At 41.3% G+C, this 11,387-nt stretch overlaps 1 protein-coding gene across 3 annotated transcripts; it reads left to right on the top strand.

Annotated features, from left to right (window-relative positions):
* The first annotated feature begins 3,381 nt into the window (after positions 1 to 3,381).
* Positions 3,382 to 11,139, top strand: elf2a (E74-like factor 2a (ets domain transcription factor)). 3 transcript variants are annotated; one of them, XM_084718589.1, is made up of 8 exons: positions 3,382 to 3,461; positions 5,017 to 5,299; positions 7,116 to 7,223; positions 7,934 to 8,050; positions 8,763 to 8,846; positions 9,175 to 9,367; positions 9,466 to 9,720; positions 9,836 to 11,139. In XM_084718589.1, the coding sequence occupies exons 1-8, from the start codon at positions 3,387 to 3,389 to the stop codon at positions 10,410 to 10,412; spliced, it is 1,692 nt and encodes a 563-aa protein (XP_084574715.1). In that variant the 5' UTR covers positions 3,382 to 3,386; the 3' UTR covers positions 10,413 to 11,139. The 3 variants fall into 3 exon arrangements, with proteins under 3 accessions (XP_084574715.1, XP_084574714.1, XP_084574713.1); XM_084718588.1 differs by lacking the exon at positions 3,382 to 3,461 and having other exon boundaries at positions 4,984 to 5,299; XM_084718587.1 differs by lacking the exon at positions 3,382 to 3,461 and having other exon boundaries at positions 5,107 to 5,299; positions 7,937 to 8,050.
* The last annotated feature ends 248 nt before the right edge of the window (positions 11,140 to 11,387 follow it).

Here is an 11,387-nt window from a genome sequence, read left to right as displayed (position 1 = left end):
AAAAAAGTTAAGAATAATCTATACATTGTTATCTTTACATTCAAAATATTTTTCCCTCAGTAATAATCATGTGTTACTTTTTTGCACAATGTATAATTCTCATAGTCTTTCCGAAATAGAAATATTGGCAACCGTACAACAGATGACTTATAGTTTGTAGTTCATTCTTGCAGAAAGCAAATTAGTTATCAGCATTTAAAAATCTGGATACGTACATGCTTGTTGAATATAATACATTTAATAGTATGTACATGTATTTCTTTAATTTTACTGGTGGTGCAAAGCAAGTTACTTTTCCAGAATTTTTTTTAATATGTATGTGGTGCATCTGTTGTTTATACGATCTGTATAAAGAATGTTCTTATAGCCTTTAGTTAATTACAAAGATAAATTATTTGAAGAAAAGTTTCATAGATTCGCAATTGTGTGTTCAGATTATGTTTCTTTTTACTTTGCAAATGAAAACGAAAAGGATTGTGCGAATAACGCAGTTTTCACGCCATAAGAGCGTGAACTTAGTTTTTTTTTCAGATGAGGTTACAAGCTTACATCTTACAGCAAAGTACATACGAGGTCGCGCTCTCTGTTGACGAAATTCGTCGCGATGACGTCACGGCGCTACGTGCGTCGAGTCGCTGGATGGATCTGTTGGTTGTAGCGAAGAGGCGGCGCGCCGGAAAGCTACAGGATAGCAAGAGACGAGCAGGAACCAAAACACTACTTCAAGACCTTCATCCGCCCCCAGCCTCCAGACTTGGACACAGGACGGTGAAAGGTGTCCGTAAAGTTATTCCCAAGGGACGGAGGACCTGTAAACATTTGTTTATGCGAGCTAAGTGAGCGTACTGGCCTTGTCAACTTGGCTAACGTCAGTTAGCTAACGCCAGGCCCAGCCAGTGCTAACGTTAGCTGGGGAGCTTAGCTGCTTTTCACTCGCTAAAGCAAAACAAGGTAAGAGGAGGAAACTCGCTGCATGAACACACACACAGGCTCTGATAAAACACAACTCACAATACACATGTCAGAAATGACTCTATTGGCCAGACAGTTTTGGTGCACTCCTTTAACTAGACGTTATATTAGCTAGCTGTCTGCTAACTGTGTCGAGCTCTGCTAGCCCTGCTAAGTTATATTGGGGTGATCTCCCTTTAAAAAGCGGAGTGCACTGTTAGTTTATTTTCATGACATTGAATTTGTGACGTTACATAACAAAGTGCACAATGTAAGCAGCAGCCGTAGTAGCTAAGTTGATTAAGTTTGGTTCACTAAGTAGCAGAAGCAGCTAATTAGTTAGCTGTGGAGTTTGGAGCTTGCAGCCACAGACAGTGAGCACAGAGCCGAGCAAACCCGCTCACAAAGTAAACATGAGCTTGTGTGGAGAGAGGAGTCTGTGCCTGACAGCGGTGTCTGACAGGATGGACACTGTTAGCATCTTCACCCATTCTCACTGTTTTGATCTAGTCGTGTTGGCATTTTGCCAGCGATTCGTTTCTCTTCATTGCTTCAGGAGTCACCGTGTTTATAGTAACGTTAAAGGATGAACTGTCAGGAACACTCCTCCCAGAATCTCACTTTAATTATACCTTTAGACATTTCGCTTCCATATAAGCACAATATGACAATGTATGCCAAGCCTCTGAGCCATTGCTCAACTTTGCATACATGCTCAGAGCAATATTTAGTGGTTTCCCTGTCATGATCAGTCTGTTTTTCGCAGAAGTCAACTGTGATTATTTTTATCGTTATAATCATTATTTTCTCAATTAATCAATTAGTTGTTCGATCCATTAAATGTCAGAAAATGGTGAAAAATGTTGATCGAAGCTTAAGATGATCTCCCCAAATGTCTTGTTTTGCTCAAAATTATGCAGTTTTACTGTCAGAGAGGAGTAAAGAAACCAGAAAATATTCACACTTAAGAAACTGAAATTAGAGAAACTGGACTTATTAATTAAAAATGACCCAAAACGATTGACTGATTCCTTAAATCTGTCACATACTTGTCACTTAGAAAATAGATCTTAGCTGTTTGGACCTATTTTTCAAGTCTTTCCTGTAATGATTCGTTTTCATGATTAATCTGACATCCTAACAGTTTTTTCACAGAAGTCTCTTGTGAAGAAGTTTTATGATTTTTACTTTATTTGTTGTTGAATTTTCAAAATGAGTGTTATCTCATGAATGAACATTGATAATGAACATTATTAAAAGGTAAATATTGCAAGGCTATGACATGGTAGCAGTTACAGCAAATAAGACCAGTGATGAGAAGAAGACAGCACTGAGTAAATGAGAGGAGGCAGGATGGTGTGCTCATTGTATGTGTCAACTCACTGTCTTAGAGAAAAGAAAGCAAGAAAGTACAGCTTGCTCTGGATTATTGATACAGTGAAAAATGAGTATTGAAAGCATTTTAAATATTCAGTATTGATATATTGCTAATTATATTATTATATTATATATTTTTTAAAATTTTTAACACTAAACCCTACAATAAAAATCCTGAACTATGCCTTTAAAATTTAGTGTTAAGGTTATAGACTTGTCAGGCATCAAACTCATTACGTGAAACATTGACAACTCAATACAAGAGTCAGTTGATATTATTTTGTGTAAATTGTGGATGATTTTATTGCCTCAGTCCTTGCCTCATGTTAGGGCTGCATGATGTGGTAAAAGTGTCAGATTGCGGATATTTTGACTTAAATTGCAATATGAGATACGCTCTGTGGAAATGATCATCTTTGTGTTACAATTTTAATTTTTACTGAACAAAAAATCTATTATGATCATGTTGATGTGACATTTGTTGGGATCTGTACCAAACAAAAAGGTTTATTTCATCTGAAGAACAAGATTTTTAGGCCAGGTCATCTCTGCAGTACTACAGCACCTCATTATAATTGTTTTCTTACACATTTTTCCCTTTTTGAAAAATTGCGATTTGGTTCTGGGTCTGCGATTTGGATGTTGCACTTGGTCATATTGCGATTTCGATAATATTGCAATTAATGATGCCGCCCTACATACTGTGAGTTTGATGCTTGATGAAGATCTATGACCAGCAAGTTGCATTTTTGATAAATTGAATGAAATAAAGTGCTTTCTGTTGGACAACTTATGAGATTGGTGTTAACAGATGATGTTAGACTGAACTATGAGGTGTGTTCTGTGCTCACAACAAACAACACAACAACTAAGTCATGAGGAGAGCTGGTGCCCATGGGGTTTTCACATGACCCCAACTCCCGCACACATACACGCACACACTCAAAACTTTCATGTAGCTTTCAAATCATACTCAGAAATCCTTCAGCTGTGTGAAGTTAGCCATGTCTTCTCCATCCTGATCTCCGCTTGTGCTTTTGTTTTGGTAGGAATGAGTGATGACCTCTGTGGTAGTGTCAGACGGAGGAGGGAACATAGTGGAGTATGTCACTGTGGTGGAGGAGCCCCAGCAGGTAAGCCTGTGTGTCCTCACAGCTGCTGTCAAGGAAGTCAGCAAAGCTCCACGCTGAAAAAGATACTTGAGGTTGTTCCAGCTGGAGACAAAGTCAGTGAGAGAAGAACACAGTCGAATGAATTCAGCTCTATGATGCACTTAGCCTGAAGGGAGATTCTACCCAAGTTGAAATATGTGACAGCTTTCAAGTAGGGTATTCATGATTTTGATTTTTCTCAGCCAGTATGATAATGGATCATTTTACATTAACATTTATCATAAGCATTTTTGTATTTTAAAAGGTAAGTTCAGATTTCAGAATTACCCTTTTTGTTTGTTTCCTTTGTGCAAATTTCCTGTCTGCGTCTGTGCCGTGTGGAATAATGTGTCGCCAAAATGACAAAAAATAGTGCTGAAAAGACGTTTTTCTATTGTCACATCACATATATCATCACATTGCACAGTCTTAGTACATACATGTGGTAATCATGCAAAACAAAAATCTGTATTATATCAGGCAACAGGCTGTTGGTTTTACTAGTTCACACTCTAAGATGAGTTTGATGGTTGTGAGATTTTTTTCACTCTTGGTAGATGCTGTATAAGACTGGTTTAGCTTCTGCACACACAACACAACACAGTGAAGAATCTAAGTGTATTCATGCAGCCGAAATGTTTACACAAAATAGAATTCAAAACAAGCAGGATGACATTTGTCATGAAAAGTGTCCAGTCAGTGTTTGTTTTTAGAATACATTTTGGATGCAGAAGGCGACACAGATGTTAATGTTAGACAGACACTGCCGTTAAAGCTCACAAAATACCTGTGAAATTAAAAATGAGAGGGCGAAAAATACCCTCTTTTTTACAGTTCATTTAGGCGCTCTTTTAGTGTAGTGTGTGCAGTGTGAGGCACGAGAAAATGTTGACATAAAGCAGCCAAGACTGGAAGGAAATACTGATCCCACGCAAGCCACTTTGTCCAGAAAAAAATACAACAAATAGCAAGTTGAGAGCCAATAGAGAGGTGGAAGATAGAAAGGTGGGGCAGAGTTTTCTCTGAGACTCAGTGTTGCCAACAGCTTTAATGGAAATTAGCTGAAGCCTGCTTGAAAAAGTATTGGATGACGTTGTACGCTAATTAGCTTATCTGCAAAGTCAAGCAAAATTTTACTGATACTAATTAGCTGTGTCATTGTGTTTTTAGGCTGCTTTTATGACATCAGTATACATCCAGATTGTTGTACAGACGGTTGCATTTTTTCACAATACAGATAAATATCAGTAAAATAGTGTGATATTTGATTTTGTCTGCTTCCAAAAGTTGCACAGAAATAACACTAAAAGTGTCTTGAAAGCTGCCAAATCTAGTGAGAAAGTTATTAGTTGGCAACACTGTTAAAACTCAAAAGACGCACTGAAAAGGCAAATAAGATTAGGGGTTACACATGTGCCTCATTTTCTTAATTAGCAGTGACATCATTATGCTCAGTTAGTGAACTGCTGTGAGTTGGGAACACACTGAAACCACTAAAAATCTTACTTTTCTACCTTTTTTTCCACACTGTGTTCAGTGTGAGCAGCCTGCTGAGGAGGAGGAGGAGGAGGAGGTGGTTCAGCAGGAAATCGAGGCGGTGATCGTAGAGGGCGGAGAGGAGGTGGAAGAAGATGTGGAAGAGGAGGAGGAGGGCGTGGTCCTGCAGGAAGAGGGCTGCCCGGCGGTGATCGTGGAGGAGGTGCCCAGCGCCCAGGTGGAGGAGTGCTACTCCGCACAGGTCCTGGTCTACGACGACGAGACGTACCTGATGCAGGACGTGGCCGAGGAGCAGGAGGTGGTCACAGAAGTGGCTGAGACCGGTGAGGCCAACTTCACTCAATCTAATCTAAAAACTTGTTGGAATAAGACTTCATTGGAATTATCAATAGATAAAATCCATCACGGGTTTAATGTTTATGTTCAGAGGGAGCGTAGAAGTTTTTGCTGCACAGAAATGTTGATAAAAACATGTAGTGTGAGTTAACACGAAGCAAAAAATGAATAAAATTGTATCCCCAGCTAAATGTGCAACCTACACATATACAGTAAATCAAACAAACTGAGAAGAAGCAGTCAGGAGAGCCAAAGGCTGCAGCTGAATGGACTGTTGTTCTGAGAGCTGCAGCTGAGATTTCTGCACTGCCTTCCTATAACTGATGTCATTTAATCAAGGCTGCCCCCTAATACTCAACTGAACCTTTAGTTAGTGAGAAGAGTCTTAGTTGACCAAGTTTTCATTTATTTGTTAGTCCCAGAAAAAAACTTACCTCAGATTCTATTCGGCAGCTGCTCCTCACTATTAGGCCCAGAGGATTGTTCTAACAGGGACTTTTTTTCTTGTACCGCTGTAATCTCCAGCACAATGCTGCTAATTGTGCTCTGGCTGACGTTTGCTAGTTAGGTCATTAATATTAATCAAGGTCAGGGTTTCCCCCAGAAATGTTGTTAGGCCTGGTGGCCTTGCTTAAAAACTAACTTGAGATTTGAAAATATGACTACGTGATGTGTTATGTTTCATTTATTCAACACACATTTTTCAGTCTTCAGCGTACTCAGTGGTACTCAAAACAAAAGATTAAATCTATGCATTAGTTCAACAGCATAAAGAAATCAAATTTTATAAATATAAAAGTAAAAATATTAAGACATATTAACATATTAATACTTTAATTATGTTTTTATCCTGATTTGCTGTGAAGTTTGTTTTATACTGCTGATACTGCAGCTCACAACACTGAACAGAACACAGAAAATATTCAGACAGTAACCTTCCTTTTACTTTCATTTGGCCAAAAATTAAAGTGATTTTCAGGTCTCCTTCATTATGGGACTGTCAGAGCAACAGTATCGCTTTTAGATCTGCTGGAGTTTAATTTGTTTAATTGCTTTTTGCTTCTTGTTCATCATTGTGATTGTTCCTTTTTGTGCAGAAGTAGAGTCAAATAATATACCAAACACCCCCTTTTATGTGACCACACACAGTCTGAAGAAGAAAGCCTGAATTAACAGAGAAAGTTTAAACCACTGTTGTGATACCTGTCATCTCCGACTGGGGATTTAGGTTTTGTCGAGCCAGCTCGTGCAAAGAAAGCCTGGCTTTTAAAAAAAACCCAGATCAGTATGGTGCACTGTGCTCTCTGTTTTGTTACATGTCATTGGAGTTAAGGTCTCACATCAGTTTTTTTTCTTTTATTTTGGTTGTCAGCTTAAATTTAAGCTCTGTAAACATTTTATTTGAATTCTGCAGAGGTGTTGTGCCATTCATATTTGTTTACATTTTTTCCAACACTTGACTATACCTCTTGATAAGACAGACATGCTTCTTTTGCCGTTTGCAACAGCTGTGCACTGCCCTCTGCTGGCAGGAACGAGTTCTTACTGCTCAGAGCAGATTACAGGAAACAGGAAGGGAGGAACAGACTGCCTCTACCACCCCAAACAAGGAAGTTAACATTTCAAAATAGTTGAAGTTGCAGCTGTTGTGTCTTGTTATGTTATGAATCTAATCTTTTCTCGTCAGAAACGGGGTTTGTGTGTTATGAGTGGACGTCACAGGTCTCTCCTCAGGGAGCATGTGTTGTGCACGCGGGCGTGTGTGTGCTGACAGCCTTCTCTCTGCTCCTCTTCTCTCCTCAGTGGAGATGTCTGGTCACGACATGGTGTGTTTTGACAAAACGTTTGAGGCAGCTGAAGCTCTTCTCCACATGGAGTCTCCTGGAGGACTGCACAACGAACGCAACACAGGTAAACACACCGTCAGTACATAGCAGACTGAGTTGAGTGGACAGTGAAGCATCTGCAATAAACCAAGTCATAACAGCAGGCAGTACAACTTTGTTTAGTGATAAGCCACCCACATATGTTTAATTTGTTTTCATGCTTTTATTTTATATCATCAAACTCCAAACCTTGTAGTTGTAATGAACATAATTACAAATGTATCTTGATAAATGAATCAGTTCAAATAATGCAGTTCAAACCAGTCAAAAGAAAAGTCAACTTATGTGCAAACTTGTAAATGTGAGTCATTTTCTATAAAGTTTTAGAAAAATTTAAGTTAAGGATCATAACAGTTAATTTATTATTGATTAATTGCTTGTGAAGAATTTAACTGATCTACCACCAAACAAACATCTGACAAGTATATACAAGTATATGTGTTTAATATGTAGATCTGTGTTTAAGAGTATATGCATTATGTTGCAGTGGAAATGAAGCTTTGATTGAGAGGGAAGAAACACATTTGGTATAAGCAAAATATTTATTTATTGTAAGGATTCATTGATTGTAAATTTTACCAAACCAACCAGTTGTGTTTTTTTTTTTTTTAAATAAGGAAGGTAAATTTAAATACTAAAACATGACTTTAAAAGGTGCTGATATATTTATTGGAAACAGCTGCCTGGTTGGATGAGAAAGAGAACAGCGTGAATGGTGTGTTTGTTTGACCCCAGCAGAGGACGTGATGATGGAGACGGTGGTGGAGGTGTCTACAGAGTGTGGACCCATAGAGGAGGAGTCCTTCCCCATCCCTCCTGACTGTGAGCCCGCTGCCAAGAAGAAGAGAGGAGGTCAGTGGCACTGTAGTCTTTATTGCACAGAGATCCCACAATACTGCAACACACCGGCATAATAAGAACATCACGTATAAATCTACAGATTCATCTAAATAAATGCACAGCCTCTTCCAGAAAAATGACAGATACTTACGTAATGCAGTGAAGAACGCTACAATAAATTAATTTAACATAACTTACACACTTCTGCAGTCCGAAAAAGGTGTAGGCTGAAGCTACAGCTTATAAGGCCTACCCTTTTAACAGCACATCGTATTTGTCAAGGTCAGATCAAACGACACAAAACAAAATGAAACAAACAAAAAACAGGCAAACAAAGACAAGCAAAATAACAACAAAACAATACAAAACAAATAGCTTACAAAAAGCAGCTTGCTCTCTGTAAGTTCCTGAACCCTGTCCTTCTGTCAGTGTTACAGTCTGATCATCCATGGTCTTATGTGATCAGGATGGTATTTTTTAAACTTTTGTTTTGTACATATTTTCAGTTCCTCATTACAACTGATTCATAAAGTCACTCCTTTAACTGAGATATAATGTAACTTGGCATTGGTCCAGCTGGACTGTGTTCAAATTAGGGTTGAACAATATGGAAAAAAAAAATCACAATTCTAAAAAAAAAAATCATCTGAGGCTCGTCTTTCAGAATGATTCTGACCTGTTGTGTGTGTTTGTTTGTGTTTGTGCCTGTGTGTGTTGAGTGCAGGTGGACGGAAGCCCAAGACACACCAGCCTGCTTCCAACGGCTCCTTTGACCTGGGAATCAAGAAGAGACCGAGGGAGGGCAAAGGTTGGTCACAGCTCTGAAGTCACTAGTACACAAATACGCCTTATATTGATTTGTGTTTTATATTCTATCTGTAGAACTCTGTTCTGTAAAGTGTGCTAAAAAGTAAGAGTAAAGAAATGTACAAGAACATCAAAATATTTTGGGGGAGAAAGATTCACCTATTTTAATCACCTGGGCAACATAGTGAAGAGGATTAAAGGAGCTGTATGTAAGAAATGTAGTTGAAAACATTCCAAAAACTAAAACAGAATGTGAAGAAATACCAGTACCAGTTTACCCAAAGAGACGATACTAAGTCTTTCATTATTTTGTGATGTGTGTCCTGAAGGCAACACCACCTACCTGTGGGAGTTCCTGCTGGAGCTGCTGCAGGATAAGAACACCTGTCCCAGGTACATCAAGTGGATGCAGAGGGAAAAGGGCATCTTCAAACTGGTCGACTCCAAGGCCGTGTCCAAACTGTGGGGGAAACACAAGAACAAGCCTGACATGAACTACGAGACCATGGGCCGAGCCCTGAGGTCAGCCTGTCCTCTCCACAAACACCCCATCTGTTCAGTCCTGGACACAGTCTGATAATAACACAGCCTTCATATTCCCTGTGTGTGTGTGTGTGTAGGTATTACTACCAGCGGGGGATCCTGGCGAAGGTGGAGGGTCAGCGGCTGGCCTACCAGTTTAAAGAAATGCCCAAAAACATCCGGGTGATTGATGACGAGGAAGACGGAGAGGAGGTGGAGGACAGCGAGGGCGTGGTGTCTGGCCAGCACCCGGCTCACCAGCAGGGCCCCGCCAGCCTGGGCACCAACTCGCCTACCGCCACACAGCCTCAGCAGACCTATGTCACTGTCATCCCCAGCAACGCCACCACCAGGTCTCTATTTAATTGTTGGAATTCACTGTATATCATAAACACGTCTTAAGTTAGTTTTATGATGGCACTACGGCAGTGATGTCATCACTTTCCCTCCCTATGCTTCCTCCTGCAGGCCTATCCGAGCCATGCCAGTGGTCATGGCTAACTCGCTAGGTCAGGTGACGTTAAACTCCTCCTCCATCCTCACCACGGGAGTCCCAGTAACGGTAGCCAACGCCACGGCCAGCGCTCCCCCTAAACTGGTGATCCAGGCTCTGCCCACCATGCTGCCCACCGGCTCCAAAGCAGGAGAGAAGATCACCATCATCACCATCCCGGCCAATCAGCTGGCCACGCTCATGCAGGCCAACCCGACGGGCCAGATCACGCAGCTCATCCAGGCGAAACCTGTCGCTACACAGTTAGCGCAGCCCGCCGCAGCTAAACCTGCCGCTACGGCGGCAACAGTCCAGCTGACGGCAGGCCGGCCCACGCCGCAGCTCATCCTGGCTAAACCGGCGGCGGTGGCCCAGCCGCTGCCGCAGCTCTCCGTGCAGGTGAGCCAGCCTCACCCCGCCCCGCCCAAAACCCCCACCCAGCCCCTCAAGCCCCCCAGCAGTCAGCCGGAAGCAGCACAATCAGAGGCAGCACCTGAGGCCCCGCCCCCCTCCAGCCCACCAGCAGCATCAGCAGAAACCCCGTCATCCTGAGAGCTCCGCCCTCAGCTGCGGGGGGGGGTGTGTACAGGAAGTGACTGTGGACCCACAACCCCCCTTCCCCGCCACAGAGCAGAGCTCTTCTCTGATTGGCTCAGACTGTCAGCCTGGAAGATGCCTGCTCTGACTCTGGAGCTGCTGAAGCCCCACACAGGATCAAAGGGACTGTTGCAGACACACACACGAACACACACACACACACACACACACACACACACACACACACACACACACACACACACACACACACACACACACAGACAGACAGAAGGGTCATAGCTCAGACGGGCAGCCTTAGATTGTAAATGAAAACTTCTTTTTGTAATCAAATGTAAAATAAAGCCTGACAGACTTTGTGTAAACAGACTGTATAAAGCATCTTTTGATACTCGGCAGCAGCAGCAGGTGTGTATCAGTCAGTCCTCAGACACACACAGACGTAGTGTGAAGTGAAGTCATCTCTCTGTTTCAGTCTGCACTCTTCTGTTACTCCACTCACAGCACTGTCCCATTCTCCCAACACTTGTCTTTTTTTTTTTTTTACTGTCCATAAAAAGGGAGTGAGCGGATGTCTGCGTCAGAGAAGAGAACTAAATGGTGTGCTCCACATCTGAAGTATAATATACTATTTTTTCTTGTACTATCAGTGTATTGAAGTAGATTTTACTGAAATGTGTATTATAAAAAACTACAAATGTGAATTAAAGCTGTCTGAAGTTGTGTTATTCGGCCATCTGCAGGGGTCATATGGGAGCTGGAAGTCTAAAATTTGAGCATTTTTCAAACCTGAAGTGCTTGAAGTTGCAGTTGCGTTGCCTGCATAATAGAATTCTACATGACTGAAGCCTGACTAGTTTGCATTTTAGATAAAGAAATAAAATAAGTCAGATATTTGGCTCAGCTGGGTTACATACGGTCAGGCCAAGTCTGCTTACAGACCGGTGACACATTCTGAAACATGAAACTTGT

This window comes from Lutjanus erythropterus, chromosome 5 (assembly GCF_056507025.1).
Source record: "Lutjanus erythropterus isolate fLutEry1 chromosome 5, fLutEry1.hap2, whole genome shotgun sequence".
NCBI classification, from domain to species: Eukaryota; Metazoa; Chordata; class Actinopteri; order Lutjaniformes; family Lutjanidae; genus Lutjanus; species Lutjanus erythropterus.
Note: the sequence above shows the minus strand (reverse complement) of the source record. Positions and strands in the feature narration are given on the sequence as shown.